Source organism: Thalassophryne amazonica, chromosome 20 (assembly GCF_902500255.1).
Source record: "Thalassophryne amazonica chromosome 20, fThaAma1.1, whole genome shotgun sequence".
NCBI classification, from domain to species: domain Eukaryota; kingdom Metazoa; phylum Chordata; class Actinopteri; order Batrachoidiformes; family Batrachoididae; genus Thalassophryne; species Thalassophryne amazonica.
Window position 1 is genome coordinate 53057290 of NC_047122.1, and position 23764 is coordinate 53081053.

The 23764-nt window shown below is 41.5% G+C and overlaps 2 protein-coding genes and 1 long non-coding RNA gene across 5 annotated transcripts in view; 1 reads left to right on the forward strand and 2 right to left on the reverse strand.

The window, feature by feature from the left end:
• Positions 1 to 2384, forward strand: part of rftn1a (raftlin, lipid raft linker 1a) — a 59205-nt gene extending 56821 nt beyond the window's left edge. The window contains exons 8-10 of the mRNA XM_034160259.1: positions 312 to 415; positions 1153 to 1228; positions 1496 to 2384. Of these exons, the coding sequence (XP_034016150.1) occupies positions 312 to 415; positions 1153 to 1228; positions 1496 to 1864 (549 nt within the window). The 3' untranslated portion in view covers positions 1865 to 2384. The remainder of the gene's footprint in view (positions 1 to 311; positions 416 to 1152; positions 1229 to 1495) is intronic.
• A 1059-nt stretch (positions 2385 to 3443) lies between these two features.
• On the reverse strand, positions 3444 to 16098 carry LOC117501390 (oxidoreductase NAD-binding domain-containing protein 1-like). Of its 3 annotated transcripts, none has more exons than XM_034160261.1 (5): positions 16001 to 16098; positions 9617 to 9758; positions 5629 to 5874; positions 5248 to 5356; positions 3444 to 5104 (listed from the first exon to the last, which is right to left on the reverse strand). In XM_034160261.1, exons 1-5 carry the CDS (start codon positions 16072 to 16074, stop codon positions 4947 to 4949), a joined length of 729 nt encoding a protein of 242 aa, XP_034016152.1. In that variant the 5' UTR covers positions 16075 to 16098; the 3' UTR covers positions 3444 to 4946. The 3 variants fall into 3 exon arrangements, with proteins under 3 accessions (XP_034016152.1, XP_034016151.1, XP_034016153.1); XM_034160260.1 differs by having other exon boundaries at positions 5629 to 5877; XM_034160262.1 differs by having other exon boundaries at positions 5629 to 5877; positions 9617 to 9753; positions 16001 to 16086.
• Positions 16099 to 16230: 132 nt separating this feature from the next.
• On the reverse strand, positions 16231 to 18897 carry LOC117501391. Its single transcript, XR_004558027.1, has 3 exons — positions 18748 to 18897; positions 16486 to 16601; positions 16231 to 16262 (listed from the first exon to the last, which is right to left on the reverse strand). It is a non-coding gene; the product is annotated as an uncharacterized LOC117501391 (long non-coding RNA).
• Between the last annotated feature and the right edge of the window lie 4867 nt (positions 18898 to 23764).

Sequence of the window (23764 nt, forward strand, 5' to 3'; positions counted from 1 at the left end):
ATTGACGCTAATTATACATAAACTGCAGCATTAAAATATGGAAATGCTTAAAAAAAGTTTGCGGAAATCACATTTGTTCCCATGAAATAGCAATGATGTATGCAGGAATCAACTACTCAGCCTGGGTAGGAAGTCCCACCCAGAGCCAGTTCATTGACAGCTTAAGGAGCAGAAAACGGCAACAGGAATGAAGCACTTTTATGTATATATTTATTTCTCTTCATCTTTTCACAATTTTTCTCATTCTCGTTCTTTTTTGTGTCCTGTACTCATACTGAAATGGTTTGCGTGTGCGTATATTTTGCATCCAGGGTGTGGTTGTAAAGACGGACTACATCCCGCTGCTCCAGTCGCTGGCTCCTTATGGATGGAAGCTAATGTGTGTGTTACCCACACCAGTCGTCAAAACCAACAGGTACAGGAATGTCCCGCCTCTCCACCACAACATTACCACATCCCTTAAAGCTACAGTGGAATTTAGGGGTGTTCATTAGCGTAATTAATTACATGCAACCAACTGATGCATTTTAATAACATTAGGATGACCGCTTCGTGTGGGAGCCTCCCTCCCCGCCCCTTCACAGAGGCCTGCCTCCATGTTGCACTGTGATACCGATACAGTAGCCTTAAAGGGACATACATACTCTGCCTTTCGCACTAATCACTGGTTGCTCTCGCAGGCTAACATGTTTTAGAAGTATAATTTTTGTGAAATGGGGGATCATGCACATTGCTCATCACGAGAGAAGGCAGGGGAGCATGAAACACAAAAAAAGGCAAAAACAATCCTGGCTGCAATCTGCAACCTCACCACTAGATGACAGTAAAGCCTACACACTGTAGCTTTAAATATGTCATTGTTCTACCATTAAACCCCAAACATAGTAAATTGTAATAAGATAAAAAAAAAAACATTTTGTGCCCTTCTTTTTAGGATTCTGTATTTTAGATGTAGCAGACTGTTTTAGATCTGACAAATCACAATCCCACGCTGATGTCGGCACAAAAAAAAAAAGTCACTTGCTGAAGTGCTGCTGCATTCCTGAAAACGTCATTTAATAAACCGCAGCAGACACAACAATGTGCCATCTTGACAGATCATGAGGCAAAGGTACTAAAGGTGTTGCTCTTTTTTTTTTCTCTTTTCTACAGCGACGGGAGTTTGTCAACCAAGCAAATTCTTTTCCTTCAGAGACCCATTTTGCAACGCAAGAGGAAAGACTTCAAGGTTTGTTGCCTCATCCCCTCTGTCAATTCTGTGATGCTCCTTTTGGTTACATGACTGTCACAGGAGGTGCATTAAAAAGTCAAGTTGCTAAATATGGGATGTACAGCAAATACAAATCCCCCCAGAAACTGTCTAATAATAGAGAAATATTCTGTCTCAGACTGTACAGGAAAAGAAGGTTTCAAGAAAAGACACTTTGTTGTCATTTGTCAGGTGTCTGCAGAAAGAAAAAGACAAACTGTCTGGGACGTGTCTGTTTGATTTCAGATGTTGAACCTCAGGGGTCGCAATAAGACGAAGAGAAACTCTGCCGGAGAAACGCACGGGGAGAGAGAGAACAGGTCTCCTGTGATGGAGTGTGAGATGGAGAGGCTGAGAAGAAACACAAAAGAAGAGGAGGGAGAGAGGAGGAAGTGCAGCCCTCAAAATGATGGAGAAGACGCGCATCAAACGGACAGCGCATCTGAAAACCAGGAGGAAACGGAGATAGATGGGACACCACCGCCTGAGCAGAAGACGGCGAGGTGGACAGATGTGTGCCAGAGGCGTGACGTAGGGGTCAAGGAGGAAGAGAAGGCGAAGGGATGGATCAAGCAGCAGCTGAGTGGGAGGGCGCTGTTTTCTGGAGTTTGTTGACACGTGGGGCACGAATCGGGCAAAGGTATGAAATCGGCTGAGAATTCATTAAGATTTTTTGGGGAACAGATGTTTGATCTGGATTTGTCCAGTCCACACACTGTGGGTAGTATCCAGCGCGCGCACAGCTGCCCCCGGGACACCGAGCCCGTACCTCCTGTGTCGTGCAGGTTTGCGCTTTAGGTCAGTGTTACGGTTTAATGTCTTTGGGATTGTCCAGCACAAGTTTCCAGTTCACGCCTTAAGCATTGTTTTCTTGCTGCTTCTTTTATTTTACTGCTTTTTTGCAGTGAAAATGTTCAAAGTGACTGCTGCTTTCGCTGGGCTCGTGTTTTTTTTTTTAAATAGTTAAAAGATAGAGTACGCAAGTATAGTATGCTGCGATGACGTTACATTTAGTGGGCCTAAATGTTATTGACAGGAAATGTGTAAAGTAGAATTCAGCTATTTATTTTTTGGACCACATGTGGTTAAAGTGGTCACATTCAAGGTAGAGGTAAATAAAAGTGTTTAGAACCTGACAGAGTCCATTTCTTTATTTCTTAAAAGGTACAGTGTGCAGGATTTAGGGGTGTTTATTAGCATAAACAGAACATAGCATTCATGACCATCTGATTATTTGTGTAATTACTCATAATGTGTTTTCATAATGAGCCCTTCACATCTACACGGAAGCAGGGACATATTCGCTGTCTTTACACAATTTGCAGTGTAGCTGGAAGACTGAAGAAAGAAATAACAGCAGGGCAGATATGTTCAAGTGATCGTGCATATTAAAGCTGTACGGCCTTCCAAATTTCACAAAACAGACAATTGCAAAATTACAGCTCTTTTTAATGAAGAGAAGATCTTTTTTTTGGGGGGGGGGGGGGGTTGATAACAAACAAGAGCAACTGAAAATTTCTGACATCCGCCAAGGGTTGACGAAGATTCAAAATAAAAGATAAATGATTCACATCGTGACCTGGACTGTACCTGGATCTGGATTCCACAATACAATACAATCATTGCATAATGATCCAGAATGGTCCGACTGATCAAGATGTTGTAATCTGATATTTAATTCACAAGATGAAACAGTGTCTTCATGATCTTGGTTTTACATCATGATGTCATATCCGTGAAGTAGTTTTGACGTAATCCTTAAGTCTCCAGAGTGAAATCCCGATGTGAGTCTTTACGGTCTAACACCAATGTGTGGTGAACATTTGGTGAAAATCCATTAAGTAATAATGATGTAATCAAAATCCGACAAAGTGAAGCATACAAATTGAAAGCCTGATCCAGAATCTGGATCTCTACTGCCTCCAATATTAAGTGGAGTCTTCCGTGGACTAATATCCATCTGTGGTGAAAGTTTAATTGAAATCTGTGCAGCAGTCCTGACATAATCCTGCTAAGAGACAGAAAAATAAATAAATGCTGATGATTATATTACATCCTCGGTGGCTTTAACACTTTTCCTTTTAAGGCTGTTTGCAGGACGTGTGTGTGCGCATGCATGAAGTTTTGAAATTAATGGAAGTTTACCTTTGACCTTGCGTGATGGGTATACATAGGGCTTGCACACTGACATCCGTAAGATGTTTTGTAAATCAAAGTTATCTAGTTACAAAAGCAGCATTTTTTTTTTTTTTTTAGATTTAGGTGTTTATTTCTCGCAAACATTTACAAAATACGAGAAAAAGATTTACACAGAAATAACTTGTTTTGGAGTATTTTCCGCCCTGTTGGATCATTTTGTTCCAGCAAGCAGCCAGCAGATGTCACTGTGCCTCTCTACTCTGACTGGCTGTCGCCATGTGCTTCCCAGCATCCCTCGCGCAAGGGGAAGCCCTCTAGTGATCTATGACTACCAGACCGTATGGGTTGCTACCGAAAATAGTTCAAGGCTGTCTGAATTTTTCTCTTTCAGGAGAACTATTTATTCATTTTTCTAGACACCACAAATTTTGATTGTATTGGCAATGTCATATTATGAATCCCCTATTCTAAAAGCTAATAAGTAAAATTATAGTTGCGCCAAAGAAAATTTCATAGTACTAACCAGGTCTCGAATGATTAGCTTCTGAGATCTGATGGGATCAGGCTGACACAGAGCAGAGCGGCTGCACCAAATCCAACGGAAAACAAAATCGTGATGGACAATGACATAATGCAATCTGCAACCTCAACACTAGATGACAAAATCCTACACACTGTCGCTTTAACCTTTTCTGACAAACTGCTTTCCTCATGGAAAAATAAAAACAAAAAAGACTGAGTATCGACCCCCAATGAGATGCCAACAAGAAACCTCTCAACCATCTCACAGGGCCGTGCGGCGATTCAAGCCAATCAGAGACCACCTGGAAGTTCCATTACAGCGCACCGCGGGATGTTCACTCCACCGCGGAATGAGACACCATTTATAGGTATGTGAATGTGTGGATACGAGACTGCCGCTGTGAGTGTCTGAAACGGAGGGAAACAAGCTGGGACACCAGCCAAGACGTGGGGAAAGGGGGACGCTTTGGACTCTAAAAATACACACAAGTGTAAAGTTTGTGCAAGATCCGCATAAACAAAGTCTCCAGTGTATCACGCTCGCACTGGTTGTCCAACCAACCAAAAACCGCAAGTGCTGAAAATAAACTGATCTCAAGTGTACTGTACATACACGATGTAACATCTTCAAATCCGAGATACTTCAGATGTCCAACACAAAAGTGTTTGCACAGTTTGACCAACTGGCTGCATATCTGATGAAACATTCAAATCAACACTTATGAGATTAAAGCAAGAATCAGACGTCCAATTAGGAATTTAAATGAAAGCAAATTGAGGTCTTGAGAGAGTTGACTTTACATTGCATGGGTGCAGGATGCATTTGTGTTGCAATATTCAGTCAGATGATTAAAGGTTTGCTCAGTCACTTCAGTATTTTTAAAGAGTTAAAACTGTCTGGCAACCTTGACTCTCGGTGGTCTGTCAAAGATCAGGCACAGGTTACAGCAGCAGATTAAATCCACCACTGGAAGACCACAAAAAGTAGTCAGTGCCTGGAGACAACCCTCTGGGCTTCAGAGGACCATAGGAGGTTCTACCACCACTTCTCAAAGAGGATCCTGTCTTTCGGAAGCCCCAGATCTGTGAGGGCTTTGGAAACCGCTTCGATCATGGGTGGAGGTCCACACAGGTAACACAAAGTCCTTTGTGGGTCCACACGAGCACTCAACTCTGCTTCTGTGATCCTGCCACCTGGTAAGAAAGCAGAGACACCAATCAATCGAGGCTTTGATTCCTATTCCTTCCCAGTGTTGCCGTGTTGGCTATCACAACGTCAAGGATACAAGTCTGTCATTCCTGCTTAAAAACATGTTTGAGACTGTGTGCACACATACGGTTGACCGATGGCTGGAGGTGCGGGTCGACAGCTGAGGTCTGCTGAGTAACGTGGACGTTACATGAAAACCTGCCAGGGAATTTCCGACACATTTCCATGATGGAAGTCTAAAGTAGAGAAGGTAGGAAGTACATGGAATCCAGTTTCTCCTTAGTACAGTCATACTGGTTGAGAATGGGAATGTGATGCTTTGCCAACAACAGCTGCCTTCTTTTATGCTGCAAAATAATCAACGTTCCTGAACCGTATCACAACCCATATGTCTAGATTCGTATTGTTTTATGAGATGCACACAGCTAACATATACTGTTTGATTAACTCACGAAAATACTGAAATTTTCCACCAGCCAAAAACACACAGAACTATTGTAAAACATACCTTAAAGAGCAGTTCCTGGGTGTTCTTGGCACTGTAGAACAGGTGGGTGGAGCCTATCTTGTAGTCCAGCCTGGCAGAGGCGTGGTTAAGGTCCAGCAGGTCCGCTGTGTGCAACAGAATTGAGTATAACGGGTTGATCCCCACGCCGCCGGCTACCAGCAGCAAATCCACCGATGGGTCAGACGGTGACGGGTCGAAGAAGAAGTCGCCGCCAACACGCATTGCGACATGCGAACCCACCGTACACTGCTGGGATGGAGAGAAGCGTTAAAACAGAAGATAACATCAAAAGCCTCAGTTGGACATGTGTTTACAGATTCTTGACATCAAGTTCTCAGCGAAACATCTACTACAGGCTGGCTTTCTTATCATCCAAGACTCAGTAAACAGCAAGCATACTTTTAGATCAGCGCGCTCACAGCAAACATTTGTTATGTTGACAAAAGCGGTCTTTCAGCTTGCAGACTGTTTTTTTTTTTTTTTTTTTAAGTCTGTGAAAGCTGTAAATATGCCTTGATCTTGACACGCATGTGCACATGAGTATATTCCCACATTGTTAAGCTGCTGTCATGGTTCCTACGCCGGTTTTCCTCACAGAGAGGAGTCGGCGTGATATCAAACAAAAGGATCATCAAAAGATCTCGTGGCACTGAAACACATCACAGTGCTCTCTGTTACTTATTTACACAGGGCATACTGTTGAGAGCTGTTTATTAATGAATTTCATCACATACACACATGGCAAACAAACCTGCAGCAGGGGGAAAAAACAAACAGCATTTTGTACAGGAAGTCATACAATTGAGCTTGTACAACATAAGCCATCACACACTGGGTCAGGGCTTGACAATAAGGCAATTTATGCACTGGCCCACAGGGCCAATAGAATCTGAAAGTTACTGGCCCGGATGAAAATATCACTGGCCCATACTTTCACGCCTGTGCCGAACCGGGGGGTAACTGATAAGAATTTTTAAAATCAACACTCAGACATTAGAATTGGGTTTCCTTAATGTAAAAACACTTGAAAACAAACACAAAATTCTTATACTACATGATAAAAACCTTAAAGTGAGTAAACTTTGAAAAAAATGTCGGTAGGTAACATAGGAATTTTTCAACACTCAGACATTAATACAAAATAAATTTATTTCTTGATCATTTACAAAATTAATATGTTAAATTTCATAAACCAAGTTCCCTTGCTAATGTTGTCACTGTGGGGTTTCCACAAGGGCATACTGATTAGACTTTTAAACTGGCGTATGAAATCATACCACATTGTCTACCAGGACATGGTATATTTATACTTACTTGTTAGCATATTCTGGCATGGCCCTACAAGTTCCACAGAAGACAACCTCACTCTCCTCATCACGCTCCAGCTATGGCCGTCTTTTCTTCCAGGAAGTTTGCCAAGTTTTCCTCACCCTTTTCTTCTCATATTCAGCATCAGCAGCCTTCCTCTTCTGTGCTTGTTTTGAGGGTGATAGCTGTTCTTTCCTTTGCTTTCCTGGTTTCTGCCCAGGGGCAGGAGGTTTCAAGAAATTCATAATATTCACTGCGCTCGATCTTGCTTAAGCGAAAATGACGCGTCGATGTTGAAGCGAAATTTGCGCCACATCAGAAGATGCGCCTGCAGACGAAGTTTGTCTGCACTTCGGCAATGTTCCCAACATTGCGAAGTGGTGCAACATGTCCTGTCTCTGGTAGCAGCCTGTGAGCAGGATGTATGTCTCTTTTGTCCTTTATTTCACAACTATGACAAGAGTTTTTGGAGAAGCAGCAGCCCCACAGCAGCGGGAGCGGAGTTTCTTTTTTTTTCTTTTTTTTTTTTAATTGTTTACATGTGCGCGCGTGAACGGGACAGTTGGTCCTCAAGTTGGGTCCTGCAGAGGCAGAAGGACCGCTGAAAGCAGCCATCATCCAGACGCAGCTCCTGCAGCAAATAATGATTCTGCCTGAATTGGGAACGTCTCATGACGTTTGTCAGCTTTCCACAACAACTCGCTCCGTGTGATCAAGGTCCGTCATGTTAACTTGACTGACAACCGGAGCAGGCGAGCTGAATGGAAGCTCCTCCTATTTGATGACGCACCGGGGCGAATTTTCGCAGCAAAAGCAGAGCGACACACCGGGTGAAGGAGGCGCGTCCGTTGCCACGCGACCCCCGTAAATTTGTAGCATCTGATCGCGCCCGGTGTGAACGCGGCATTAGACTAATAAATCTGCCCAAAGCGATTTTAATTCTTACTGGCCCATACGGGCCAGTGAAATATGAACTTCACTGGCCCGTGGTGGCCCGGAACATGTAAAAAAGGCCGCCGGGCCATCGGACCAGTGCTATTGTCGAGCCCAGTGGGTCTATATTTCTATAGAAAGTGTTTCAGTGACCATTCTGACAAAACTATCCACACACACACACACACACACACACACACACACACACACACACACACACACACACACACACACACACACACACACACACACACACACACACACACACACACACACACACACACACACACACACACACACACACACACACACCTACCTACCTTCCCTGGGTACTACAATATCCTTTATTAATGCCATCTACATTCTTTTTAAAGAGAACACTGGACAAACTGCTGGACATTATGGACGATGCCAGTCACCCTCTGCACACCGTCATCAGCAACCAGAGGAGCTTCTTCAGCCACAGACTGCTCCTTCCCAAGTGCAGGAACAACAGACTGAAAAACTCCTTTGTCCCTCAGGCCATCCGACTGTACAACTCACTCAGGGGGAGGAGGAGTAACAAGAAGACAGAGGACGGGAAGGAGAGGAACAGTAGCAGCCAGTAACAGTGCAGTGGATAAGAGAATATTTAGAAGGGAATCCTGCAAATGGTGATAAAATTACCAAAATTGGAGCAACTTTAACTTTTGACCCCTGTACAAAATGACACTGACCTTTGTCACCATTCTTGCTGTTTTTATCCCGTAACTCCAAAGAATTCAGTCACAGATAGTCCAAACTATACCTTTTTGGAATCTTTATGATCAAGCAAATAATGTGGAATATTTTTCAATATGATTGGAGCATCTTTTAATTTTGACCTGTGTAATTCTTCAATTGACCCCTACCTGACCACCAATTGAAATTTCAAGTGGCCAATCGTTTTTTTCAAAAGAGGATTGTCTAAGGAGTATTTCTGCTGAATTTTATGCTTTTATCACCATTTGCATGATTGTTTCACTTATCTGCTGCACTATAAAGAGCAGTATTTCTGGTATTTATATTCATATTTGCAAATTGTTTTTTACTTTCACTTTTGATACTCTGTGTGCTTCTTACCCTGCGTGCTGCTATACAATGATGCTGGAACCTCAATTTTCCTGAGGGAGTCTTACCAAAGGATTAATAAAATTCTACCTAATCTAAATTGCTGTTCTTGGTTAGAACTTACAGAAGCAAGAAAAGGGAGGGGGCAAAAATGATGGTAACACACTCCTAACAAATTACTGGACCAGTGACTGTAAAATGCACTGAAGCGGATGTGCCCACTTTGAAATAGAAATAAATTTTTGCAGACATTCTGAATAAAGACTACTATAAACTACCACTGACCCCTTTATGAATGAGCTTCCTATTAAAATGCTTTGACGTGATGCGTTTGTAGGTATTAAACGATGTCAGATGAAGTTGAAATTTAACACTAAAGCCCTGACTCAGAATTTTGTAATGAGGCTTCGCAGTTTGTCAGTGAGAGCCAATGGAGGCATTAAAAGGAAATGAACAGAAATAATCGCTGCAGATCGTAAATGTCAATGGAAAGTTGTACTGCAATTTTGTTTGGGACCAACAGTACCAACTATAAGTGCCATCTTTCCGAGACAAAATATAAACCATTATTTAATTGATCGAATTACCACAAAATTTACATGAACAAGACTTCCTGCGAGCCTGACTGAGTACCAGTACTGGTGAGTGTTGCACTGACCGTGGTGTGGATCCAGTGTGCTGGGGGATATGTGGAGTACTTCACAGCCAGTTCAATGATACCTTCCCTCTGCAGCAAACCCGGACTGGAGCACATCGAGAACCCTCCCACTTTCTCCACACCAGGGATGAAGAAATCTACCCTACACACAAAATGATGAAACGCCATTTTCATTAAACTGTTTTCTTTTGCTTGGGGTCATCACAGTGAATCTGGCATGGCTCCACATGTTGATATGGTACATTTTACTTCCAATAACCTACCTGATGCAAGTTCAGATGTACATGGGGATTCAGCCACAGGTGCCCTTGAAAAGGGGCCCTTCCTGTTTGGAGGCAAGAGCACTACGGTTGTGCCACAATGCCCATTAAAGTGAGGTCTGCGTGGTTCAACAGCTCAGTGGAAGAGCACAGGTTTCATGGATTACAAGTTTGAGTCCTGGTCAAATTTTGGGTCCCCATGCCCCAAAAGGTAGAACTCTATTGATAGCAGCCAGGTGATAATTTTAGTATATCAACATTTTCCAGTTGCTGGGGTCCTCAGCAATGATGGACTGAGTGTACGCACTGGATTATGTGCAAGAAAGCACACCACATGGCCACAAGGTCATAGCTGGTGTTACCCACATGATATAAGCTGGACGCCTCAAACTGTCTCTAAAGAACTGCTTATTTGACACAAAGTAATTCCAATGGTACCAAATGGACTCTCTGAGGAGACCTGGCACCAAAGATGTTCAGCTGTTGCCTTCAATCAATGTTTAGAGTTCGTCAAACAACCACAGAATAAGACTAGAAGCACCAGCACCGTAAAGGTTTGGACTTTGGTTGTCCTGTATCGATATCACTATTGCCAAATATCTCTGTCCAGCATCCTCATGACTCCAGAAGCTATTCAGACATCCCTTGACCTCACAGGGTCAGGTCTCAGAGATATGAATATCACTGCCAAGATATGCAAATCAACAAGTTTGACACCTTCTGCATTTTGAGGTGGTGGTGATCACTGAAATTCTGCATCATAGATTTGATCCAGGACAATCACAAACCCAGAATCTATGTATGACTTCTCAATCCTTTTAGCAAGTGCTGTAATCAGAGCAGATGCTGACGCCATAAAAAATCACAGGACCCGCTGCAAAAACAAGATCAGTGAAATTTTCCTAACCAACGAAGGCACTCAAGTTGCTGGATTTTAATTATCCAACAATCAGTCAACCACTGAACAGAGCAGGAGCAAGAAAACAACCCTGATGAATGGCAGAATTCACTGGGAAGAAGTCAGACTCCAACTCCCCTCCAAACAGCACTCACAGTGGTCATGTAGAGTAGACCCTGATCACCTGCCACCCTCCAGAGTCAAGATCCTTGGTCCTCCAGGGATGAGGATGGAAATGGCTTTCACTCACACCCCCATAATACCTGCTGTCCTCTGATTAAAGGCCACAGCAGATTTACTCCCACGGAGTGCAGAAGGTCAGTGTCAAGCTCTGCAAATGATTCATACTTGGAGTTCCAATCCTGCCCCCAACTCACAAAAAAGAAGTTACACTCAGGTTGGAGAACCACAGACAGTCCTGTATGTAGTTTAAGATCTTTCCCAGAATTTTTTTTGCCTTTGATGACTTAAAGACTGCCACAACAATGACTTGACATCTTGTAAAGATGTATGGGATGAGTCCAGGAAGAAGACATAAAAATTTGATGCATTTCTGGACAAAGGAAGGGATCAGGATTCCCACACCCCCACTTTCCATTTGTTGGCAAGAATGCTCAAAAGCTACTGGACAGAAAACTGAAAAATGACAGAAGGTGGAGTATGGGACAAAGAAGAAGACATGAGATTTTGGAACTGATCTGGATAACAGGATGGACCCAGGAACTTTCAAACCTATTGGCTTTTGGTAGAATTGCTGCTGAATCAAGCATTGTGTAACCCAGTAGAGGGATGGGCCAGTGGTCAAGAAAGTACCCATTAAATTTTGGAGTTTGTTTGAGCAATGGCAATAAATATCTCAGGAGTAGACAGGAAGACATGAAGGAGACTAATAGATTTAAATAATTTTTTTTTTTATTTTTTTTGGAGAGACAAGCAAAGAGTCAAGAAATTAAGTAGATTTAGAAATAAACGTGGACCCAGGAGGATGAATGCATATTTTCATAAGGTCCTTCATTATTTGTGGCACCACTTGCACTTCAACTTCGTTAAGGACAGACAGACAGGTCTGTTAACCTTGGTGGAGGTATGCACAAAAGAGGGCTCTCAAATCTGAAATGTAAACATTATCTTCTTCCACTCACTCACACATTATACAGATTTTAAATATAGCTAAAAAAAATTATCCTTTGAAAAGTTAAAAAGCGGTGAGTTAAATGTCTAAATCTGAATGTGGGCAGTGGTGCCCTTTGACCTCAGTGAAAGCAGTGACCCGTTATAGATAGCCAGTGGAACAAAGCCAAAGCAGATGGAAAGCTGCCCAATACTTCGATTATTAAACATGTAGCAGCATCTAAGATTTACAGCCAACACGGTTTCAACTGTACATCAACAAGCAGAATATCTCAGAGGAAAACTGTAAGAGCTTTTTTTTTTTTTTTTTTGCTCACAATCAACCAACACAATGACCTACTGTTCACGAGATAGACAACCCTCACAGCCTTCATAAATATGGATCAGCGGTGAAGACGTACACATATGTTCCACCCACCTCCTCCTCCGCTCCCACCTGGCGATTAACAACTAAGCAGTTCGTTTTCTCAGAAATACAAAAACTTCAGGATTTCAGTCTATTTACATTGATAATCAGTTGCTGCAGGGCAGCAAGCTGCCGGTTTTTTATCTCACCAACCGCCCACTCACAGTATGGGCTCACGTATGTATTCTGTATGAGCCCAGTGTGCTAATTATCACTGGCAAGGCTGAAAAGACACAGACGTGGGTGAAGGTGGAGTTTTTCCCCCTCCCCCTCAGAGTTATACTTACCTTGGTATTTAAAATTTATATGCATCGGCCCAAAACAAGCCACTGTATCTAAACATAACGGCCATCTTTCAAGTCAGTTACTGTCAGCAGCATACGCTCGTACATACAACCAAAATAAAAGACCACATCTGTGTCAAAATTTCAGAAATTCCCACCAACTGCTGGAATAATCCCATTCCCAATTTGACCAAAAGCTCCATATAGAATAAGAACTGGGGAAGTTCTTACTTCACTTGATTTGATACCATCGTTGACGGTGCATTACCTTCCAATACAACATAAAAATGCAATTCATGTTCTTGAGAATTTAAAAGCACAGAAATTCAGTCTTTGTGAAATTGAAACAAAATTCAACAATTAAATGATCATGAGTACTTGGTACTCCGTGTGTAGGAAACAACATTCTTGTATTAGTCCTGAGAGATGGAGGAAATTTTGTGGGAAGAAGTTAAACATTTGATTTGCTTAAAAACAAAGAACAACTACGGTGCCCAACTGAGAATTCAACACTAGTGCTGGAAGCTGGGTGGGTAAATGGACACCATTTCTATATGTAATATATCTGCGCAATATCTCTAAAATTAGAAAGGTCTTGTATCAGAGTGATGCTGAAAAACTAATTCATGCTTTATTTCCTCTAGGCTGGACTATTGTAATCATTATTATCAGGTTGTCCTAAAAGTTCCCTGAAAAGCCTTCAGTTAATTCAAAATGCTGCAGCTAGAGTGCTGACGGGGACTAGAAGGGAGAGAGCATATTTCACCCATATTGGCCTCTCTTCATTGGCTTCCTGTTAATTCTAGAATAGAATTTAAAATTCTTCTTCTTACTCATAAGGTTTGAATAATCAGGTCCCATCTTATCTTAGGGACCTCATAGTACCATATCACCCCAATAGAGCGCTTCGCTCTCAGATTGCAGGCTTACTTGTAGTTCCTAGGGTTTTTAAGAGTAGAATGGGAGGCAGAGCCTTCAGCTTTCAGGCTCCTCTCCTGTGGAACCAGCTCCCAATTTGGATCAGGGAGACAGACACCCTCTCTACTTTTAAGATTAGGCCTAAAAAACTTCCTTTTGTTAAAGCTTATAGTTAGGGCTGGATCAGGTGACCCTGAACCATCCCTTAGTTATGCTGCTATAGACTTAGTCTGCTGGGGGGTTCCCATGATGCACTGAGTGTTTTCTTTCTCTTTTTGCTCTGTATGCACCACTCTGCATTTAATCTTTAGTGATTGATCTCTGCTGTCTTCCACAGCATGTCTTTTTCCTGATTCTCTCCCTTCAGCCCCAACCAGTCCCAGCAGAAGACTGCCCCTCCCTGAGCCTGGTTCTGCTGGCGGTTTCTTCCTGTTAAAAGTTTTTCCTTCCCACTGTCGCCAAGTGCTTGCTCACAGGGGGTCGTTTTGACCGTTGGGTTTTTCTGTAATTATTGTATGGCTTTGCCTTAACAATATAAGCACCTTGGGGCCCTGTTTGTTTGTGATTTGGCGCTATTAAATAAAATTGATTTGATTTGATTTAATATGGAGTTGTGTCAGGAAGGGCATCCGGTGTAAAACTTGTGCCAATTCAACATGCAGATCAATCTCGATTTGCTGTGGCAACCCCAAGTGAAAACAAAGGAGCAGCTGAAGGGACTTACTATATTTTGATCATAGAGAATCTGGGAAGCAGAGTTCTGTTCTTTGAGTTAAATTCTGGAGATGCAGCTCAATAAAAGATATCTATGTTTTAAAATCGTACTATTTGGCTCTTAAAAAATACTCATATATATATAAAAGACCATCAACAAAGGTAACTAAAAGCTGACCCATCAAGAGCTGGGCATTGTGTAGGAAACTGACTCTATGAAGAATCAGACCTGGTCCTTCAGGTCAAATGCACAGGCCTGCAAATGACGATGGGAAAGTGTACAAGACCGGGATATGGTTTGTGCTCATCTGACGACAGTGAGGCAAAGACAGTGGAGGAAGAGCCGTGGGTCCTTATAAATTTTTGTTTCATGTTTCTGTTATTTGCCCCCAAACTTTTGATTTGGAAATGACAAAAAGTAACAACCACCACACCGATTTCAAACATGTCTCAGCTGTCCTCATCATGCCTGAACCCAGGAGGATATCATTGCTAACCACTTTTACTACCTTCAACATGGCTTTTGTTAAATCTGCTAGTAGCATGAAACGGTGAAGGGACTGTGGTCCTACCACAAGCAGAGAATCATCAAATAAAAATAAAACAATTCTCAACCCATCCACACCTGTGTGAGGTTATCCTGTCTAGACAGATAAGGAGTCACTTGAAGAGAAGAGGGCGAAAGACAATATAGGTCCCAACACAATGCCTCCACCTTGTGGTGACTTACTGGCAGTGCAGTGCCTCGCAAGAGGACTATAGTGCAGTTGTGTTCTACTACAAGTATGAGAAATAGTAACACGTGTTCTTCAGCATTAAATGGATGTACATCAAAATGTCTCCAATTTTTTTTTTAATTTGTCTTTTTAAATTTATTCTGTGTCACAACTGATTTGACTGTGTGTCACTAATAATGCTATCGATATTATAATATGATGTGGGACAGGAGTTGGGATATGAATATTCTAGACTGGGGGTTTAATTCTCAGTCACACTACCTGTCTGTGTCCTTGGCATTGTCCCAACCTATCCACCTGTAAATGGGCACCAACCCTGGCTCGGGAAGTAACCAGTTACGGACTGGTGTCCCATGGTGAGTCAGAGGCACATCCTCTACATGCTATGGAATCCAAGGAAAAGCACCAGAACCAACGGGCCTCAGGGCCGAAATCAAACAGCGACATCATCAGGTATACTGAGCCACCCACTACTCACCACCACAGCTGCTCATTAGGTCAGGGAGCCTGTACTGGTGCCACAAACTGCCTCCTCTATCCACATGATGGAACCACTTCAGGTCCTGGATGGCAACCACCCATGCAGACACTGCCCCACCCCCTCTCAAGAGAAGCAATCTATCTTCCACAGTCAGCTAAAATGTCGGCATTCCCGTGGACTTTTCCAGTTGCTGGGATACAACTGAGGTACCAGTGTGCTGAATTATACCCATGTACTGCACTTATTTAAAGTATCCTGCAAAGAGCCATTCGTGCACATGTAGTATTTTAATCGCACAAGTACACAACATATCCAACAGCACAATCCTGACTTTGAAGCCAGTGTCAGCGTAACCTCCCTCACGTCTCATAACAATGTTTTCCTTCCAAAAGCAACAACAAAATCAGCTTTTTACTTTCGAACACAGACACTGCAAAGACTGACAGACCACCACCCCACATGAGGCCTCACCTTTTTCCAAGCATTCTGTTGCAATAAATACGACAATCTTTCCATGCTGCGGCACAAATGATGTGATGTTCACAACCTACTCACCACTGTCCAGCTTTGAAGCTGAAGTCCGGATGGACGGCTATTCTCAGGCGTTTGACGCTCTCTGATTCATTCATAATTCCACACACTTGAGCTGGATACAGTGCCTGAGTTAGGAAGCCATTACAACACATAGTTACAAATGGGTTAATGATTTAACAGTTAGGTAAAAGGTGACACAGGACGAAAGTTAGAAAATACAAACTTACATTTGTCGTTGTATTGTCTAGTTATGGCTGTCTTTTCTAGATGGTCCATTGCTTTCCTAATAAAAACAGTTTCTGTCAAGTATTTTACTGCAATCTTACACGTCAAGACGACTCTTACAAGCAAATGGACTTTCACCTGTCAGCCACAAACCTATGACAAAACAAACTTTGAAACCTGGCAAGTATTTTCTCTGGAGTCAAATGGTGCTTTTAATATGTGATCTCAGGAGCTGACAGAATCCCAACAAACCCAGGTATATTGCAGGAAAATAATCCCACCTTGTGAAGGCTGTATCACCCAGCAGGCGGCTGCAGAGAGGACCAGCAGCAGCACAGAGGCAGTGGCTCCGGGTCATGGGTGACAGGATGCAGGGGACACTCATCACGACCTGACGCTAGCACACAGGAGCAGAAAATCTCGTGTTAGCTGCCAAACACACATCACTTTTTCCCAACACCGCAGCCAAGGGGGCAGATGTCACAATATGTGGGGAGTTAAATAAGAGCGGCCAGTCGTGCCGTTTCACTTGTGAGCAAAATTATTTCAGTTGTACTACCTTGTCACTAGGGATGAGCGAGTACACCACTATATGTACCTGTATCTGTTCAAGAATCCAAATGATCTGTATCCATATCTGTACTTGGAGAGGGCGGGACCTAAACCAGAAGTGGGTGTGATTTAACCGGAAATGGGTGTGGCTTACATATGTACATTATTTTAAGTCTGAAATTGCTATGGATTGATCAGAAGTTGCTATATTTATTGTTTATTTGAAAATTATTTACAGAACAGCCTCAAAATTGAGATTCAAATCAATGATTTTGATCATAAAAGCAAGAGAACTATTTACAGAAGGTTTTATGAACTCAGAACATGAATTTTCTTAAGTGTATGAATGAATATTTACAGAACAGCCTCAAATTGAGATTCAAATCAATGATTTTGATCACAAAAGTAAGAGAACTGTTTACAGAACAAGTTTTTTTATGAACTCAGAACATAAATATTCTTAAGTGTATGAATGATTATCATATACCTATAAATGATACGCAATATGATTGGATAAAACACTAAAGAATAAATAGCAATACACCCTTTTTGCGGACAGGTAATATTTTTCATACCACCCGAGTAATCAGCCAATCCGGACAGCAGAGCGGCACCACGGTGAAGAGGCGCGGTCAGAGGAACTGTGAAATACTGGTGAGTCACTATTAATAATTTCTTACGTGTCCAACCTTGTAGGTTGATCGTTAAAATTAAATTTGTTAGTTTTAAAAGCCATCACAATTATTTATAGGAAAACGTTCTATTTTTTTCTACTAAGATTTGAACTTTGAGTGTTTACACAGGAGAGAAAAGTGAGAAAATATTAATGCCTGTTTGAGAAAAGTGTATAAAGTGTGTAGTGAGGGGTTTTACAGCCTTAAAACATCTATAATTGTAAAAAATAACACTGACTACTTCGCGGATTTCGCCTATCACGAGTTATTTTTAGAACACAACTCCCTTTCGTGGCCTCGAAGTTTCGCTGATTTTTTTTAGTGCAATCTTGCATGCTTTTTTTTTTTTCTGCGTCCTTATCACTGCCTCCGATTCGCTTACTGATTCTGTGGGCTCGGTATGTGCCGTAGCGGGCCACTCACACCGCCCCCCTGTCTGCTGTGCCGAGCTGCATGCAGCAACAGGTCCAGAGACTATGCTCGCTGTTTTGATGTGCATTTTATATATATATATATATATATATATATATATATATATATATATATATATATATATATATATATATATATGGTTGGTTGTTGGAAATTTTAAAGTGTCCATAAGTATGCGTGCAGGTGTGAATGCATTTGCTTGTGTTCATATGTGGCCCGGCGACACACTGCCATCCTGTCCAGGGTGTACCCCACCTCACCCTCTATCACTGCTGGGATAGGCTCCAGCCCCACTGGGGCCCTGAATTGGAGTAAGCAGTTGAAGATGAGTGAGTGATGTGATATATAACCTGCCCAAATGTCATCACACCTCGTATGTGTGTTAGTTATACAGACCCCAAGAAGCCTATTATAACTTGTGGGTCAGAACCTCATAAAAACAAAACAACCCCCGTTCACAAAATAATGGGAAATCTAATCCACTTCCAAATTTGTTCTGTTTTGTCCGAGTTAAAATTTTTTGAAAATTGGTTCAATGTTAAAAATAGGGATTTTCCAATACTTTCCCTGATTTTTTTTTTCCCTTTGACATATGACCTTGAAAACTGGATCAATTCTTGCCCATCAGGATGTGAATTTTCATTAAAACTTTCATCACGAAATATGAAAAATTTTGGGTTACAGGCTGCTCACAAACAGACAAACAAATACTAGGGGCGAAAACATAAGCCTGAACAAACATAAACTCAATTGCTGACCCTAAATTTGCTCATTTACAAACAATCCTACGATGAAACGTGACCTCCTCCGTCCTGTTAGCTTGTAAGCTAAAACACCGGTCCGTTAACATAACAAAAGCAGACGACGCCCAGCTACTTTTCTTACCGGGTGAAGATGGTCCTCGATATATTTCAAACGCTGATCAATAAACAGTCATATTTATCTCAGTATGTTTCTATTTGTTATAATCGTGCGCGCTCCTCGTTATCAACGATGTTACGAGAATGTCTATGGTTACGAGGTCGTCTTCTTCTTCTCTGGTGTTAAACGGCAGCCGGCATCATTACTGGTGCTTTGCTGCCACCTTCTGCATCAGTCCGTTATAGCAGCACTAAATCCTCGATGAGTCCGCAGTGAGGTTCAAGCATTGAAAAACCTAACACTCTTCCCCCTACCACTTGACCTTATGTCTAAAATACTTCCTACAGAAACTTCTTTCAGGTCTATTCTTGTAAATTCAGAGAGAAGCTCTTGTCTTTCTCTGGAATATTTATTACAATACATGCTGCACTGTCTCTGGCTGTGGACATTCCAGTGGAGGCTCCACTGGTGGCCTGGATTACCAACTACCTCACGGGCCGCCCACAGTATGTGAGGCTTTGAGACTACATCCGACACCATCAGGAGCAGCAGGGGGCACCACAGGGGACAGTCCTGTCTCCCTTTCTGTTCACACTCTACACCTCAGACTTCAAGTTCTGGTCACAGTCCTGCCACCTGCAGAAAATTTTCAGCCATTTCTGCCATTGTGGGCTGCATTGGCTGTGACCAGGAGGCTGACTACGGGAGTGCGGTGGACAGGTTTGTAGAGTGGTGTGGACTCAACCACCTGCAGCTCAGTGTATCTAAGACGAAGGAGCTGGTGGTGGACTTCAGAAGATGAAAGACCCGTCCAAACCCAGTTACCATTAATGGAACTGAGGTGGACATGGTAGACTACTACAAGTACCTGATCAGAGCCGACTGTACTTCCTCAGGAGGCTCAGATCTTTCAATGTCTGCAGAAATATGTTGCAGATGATGTAACACTCGGTGGTCTCCAGCATCATCTTCTACGCTGTAGTGTGTTGGGGCAGCAAGCTGAAGGCAGCTGACATGAACACACTCAACAAGCTCATCAGGAGAGCTGGCTCTGTCCTGGGGGTGGAGCTGGAGTCTGTGATGGAGGTGTCAGAGAGGAGGATGTTGAGGAAACTGCTCACCATCTGTGGCAACACCTCCCACCCTTTCATGCCACACTGATGTCCTGTCAGAGCACCTTCAGCAAAAGACTGAGGCCACCTAGGTGCACCACAAAATGCTACAGGAGGTCCTTCCTACCTGTGGCAGTCAGACTGTATAACTCCTCCCCTTTCTACAGGATGAATACATAACAAGTTGTTCAGTTACTCAAAGCTAAGTGCAATACTGTCAACATCTTGTGCAAGTGTCTTCAATCATTTTGCATAAACATGTTGTACTCATTGTTCTGATTGTAAAAAAAAACAACAACAAAAAAAACAAACAAAAAAATGTTTACTATTTACTATTTCGGCACTCTGGCAAAACAATTTTCAGTGAATTACAAGCACGCATGACAAATATGAACCAAAGTTGAAAATCTAATGCAAGGCTAAAATACCTTCGGGCAAATGTGCATAAAAATAGGAAACAGAATGTGACCTTTTGACCATTTAAAATAGGTCAAGATTAGCCATCTTTGAACTTGTCCAAGGTCTGTGTCCTAAAAATGTTCTCTATGAATTTGAAGACCCTAGCAGTAATAGGACTGGAGTTATGCTGAGCACAGACAGACAGACAAATGCAAAGTCTTTGGAATACCCGATGGCCATATTTTGGCCTTGGGTAATGATACATTTCCATTGCATATTAGTGATATCAGCAATAAATAAATAAATAAATATACACTTTGTCCAAAAACCGCCAAAACTGTCCTTCTGAGATCTCGTTTAAGAACACCATTGTTTTCTACAACACTGTAATTACAGTAACGTCATTACATGGAAATATAATGATTCATTTCCATGTCATGAAAAAGAAGGAAGGAAGGAAGGAAGGAAATCTTACCCTATCCTTACTGCATTTTATGAGGTAATTCCTTGGTTTATCTTACAATTAATATCTCTTTGCTACCCTGGAGACACTTTACCTGCATGAGTAACATTAAATAATTCATCATTTGAGATTTCAGCTGCTACTGTCTTCATTCTGTTTGAAATCTTGAACTCTGCTTGGGGTTAATATTAAAAATAAATGAAGTCACTTGACTTTAATACTAGACTCAGACTGCATGACCTTTAAAAAGCAACAAAATGTCAAATGTTTGGCTCCATCTTGTGGTGTAGTATCCAATATAGGATCTGAGCATGCTGTCTTCTTCCACAGTGAATTGTAATCTCCTGGTGAAATTTCAGATATTTGATTATTAAATAAAATGCTCATAATTGCTTTAGCAGCTTGTTTGCAAATCAGAATTTAACAGTTACAGCTGCACTGTGGAAATATCCAAATAAAGGAATATTTTCAGTGTTTTAGAGCAAAGCTGACTAAACTACTTTGAAAAAGAAAAGTGCCACAGTATACGTCAGTATTTTGCAAAACAAACAAACAAACAAACAAACAAACAACAAGCAGCTGGATGGACGTTCAAAAAATTTGGTAGGAATTTTTCTTGGATACATATATAGAGATGATTATATTTTCGAGTAATTTGGTGAAAGGTGAAAGGTCAAGGTCAAAGAAAATATAGTCTGAAAAACACCCTTTTTGGTATATCTCAACAATCAAGAAGCCTAGATAGCGTATCTTGATCAGCAAAAATATTTGTGATTTATTGTCATGAATGACTTCATTATGAAGTCATATGGAGTCACACACAGTTAAAAACACCATTACAGACATGTATGGTTACGTGTACATTTATATCATGTTATGTCGAGTCTGCAAGGAATTTTCAAAAAGTGTTAGCACAAAATATACAGCATAATGTGATAAGTCTGTGAAAAAGCTTTAACACTCTTGGAAGATGACCAAAGGTGACGACTGGACGTCTTTGCTACTGTGTATCTATCTTGGGGTAATCCTCGGGAACTGCTGAAATGCCTTTGTGTCAAACAAACGGGTACACAGGGTGACTCAGGTACACAGGGAATATCACATGCATTAAGAGGGAATCATATTTGTGACATTTTGGCCAGCGTTGGCCATTTCTTTTGGCGCAATTTAGGTATTGCTGAGGACCCTCAGTGGAAGGAGACGGCAAAGGGTACACCCACTCTTCACCTGGTTGTGGCAGATAGTTACTTCTGAGAAGTGGGGATGGACTGGTTGTTTGCCTGGGTGGTTGTCATCCAGGACCACCAGACAGCTCCGTAGAGAGGTGGATGCAGCAATGCGTGATACCAGCACATGCCCCACCAAAGAGTTCCAGTTAGGTACGTAAGGTTCTGTTTCTCATTGGAGTGTTGTGTTTGACTAACTTAAAATTGCTATTCAAATCAGTTAATGTACTTCAAATAATAAGCTTTTTGAAATATAATCATTAATTCCATTTACATCCATTTAATATAAGGTAACATAATTTACCTCAAAGCAGAACACGCAATAAAGGTTTACAGTCTAGACCTTACCCACATGAACAAGCACCCTGGTCACACTTTTACAGGAAAAACTCCTCCTGTGTGTAGAACTGCTTCATCTGCTGGCGCCAGCTGGACCTGGACCTGCAGATGAACATCAGAAAATGAATGAATGAATGAGCTCCTTTTATAAGTTTTGATTATAGGAACAAACCTCAAGCAGACATGTCTCAGTGTGTTATAGTCATATTATCAAGAGAAGTCACAAAGCATAACAAAAAGTCCAGTTTTCATAAAGATATTTGAAAAGACAACCATGAGGCGCAAATCATAATACTAGTGGGTTCGGGATTTTATTGATGCCACATAAGGCATTGTAGTGCAGCAGATAACAGAATATTTACAGAGGAATCCTTCAAATGGTGATACAAGCACCAAAGTTGGCACAAACACTCCTTAAACATTACTCTTTTGAAAAAACTGAGTATCCACTTGAATTTTCAATAGGTGGCCAGGTAGCCTTCAATTTAGGAATTACACAGGGGTCAACATTTTAAAATGTTCCAATCATCTTGAAAGCTACACCACATTATTTGTCTGAACATACATATTCCTAAAAGGTATAGTTTGGACTATCTTTGACTGAATGTTATGGAGTTATGGGGTAAAAACAGCAAGAATGGTGACAAAGGTCAGCTTTAGTTTGTACAGGGGTCAAAAGTTAAAGTTTCTCCAAATATTGTAAAAAGTGATTGCAAATTATTGATTGAATAAATAGGGTTTTAAAAAGGAATAGTTTGCACCATGTGTCATGCTTAGTTATCACGTTACAGGGTAACATATGTCACATCACATGCCATAGAATCCAATGGACGCCGACATTGTTTGACCTTTACCTTGCAGGCCAAGCATTTAGCACAATCAAAACTATTCCATTTATTAAGCTTATTAGTTCACCCAATAATTTGCACCACTTTTTACCAAAATTGGAGCAACTTTAACTTCTGACCCCTGTACAAACTGAAATTTGTCACCATTCTTAATGTTTTTACCCCATAACTCCATAATATTCAATCATAGATAGTCCAAACTATACCTTTTTGGAATATTAATGTTCAGACAAATAATGTGGTATAATTTTCAATATGACTTGAACATTTTAAAATTTTGACCACTGTGTAATTCTTCAACTGACCCCTATCTGGCTGCTTATTGACAATTCAAGTGAATACTCAGTTTTTTCACAAGAGTAATATTTAAGGAGTATGTGTGCCAATTTTGGTGCTTGTTTCCAGAAATGAACATTTGTTACAGTTATCTGCTCCACTATTGAGGTGGATTTCCCAAAGCTTACTCCTGCCCAAATGTACCTTCAGCAAAGGGAGCAATTTCGCATTGGGATCAATCAATCAATCAATCAATCAATCAATCAATCAATCAATCAATCAATCAATCAATCAATCAATCAATCATCAATTTTTTTTATAGCGCCAAATCACAACAAACAGTTGCCCCAAGGCGCTTTATATTGTAAGGCAAGGCCA

What these genes read in the sequence shown, in the direction of transcription:
- LOC117501390 (XM_034160260.1), bottom strand. Translation starts at nt 16,074, where the DNA reads ATGAATGAATCAGAGAGCGTCAAACGCCTGAGAATAGCCGTCCATCCG. An exon ending in CACACTGGATCCACACCACG is followed by an intron (nt 5,878 to 9,616) that starts GTCAGTGCAACA and finishes TCTCCATCCCAG; the next exon opens with CAGTGTACGGTGGGTTCGCA. An exon ending in CCTCCAGCCATCGGTCAACC is followed by an intron (nt 5,105 to 5,247) that starts GTATGTGTGCAC and finishes CTTTCTTACCAG; the next exon opens with GTGGCAGGATCACAGAAGCA.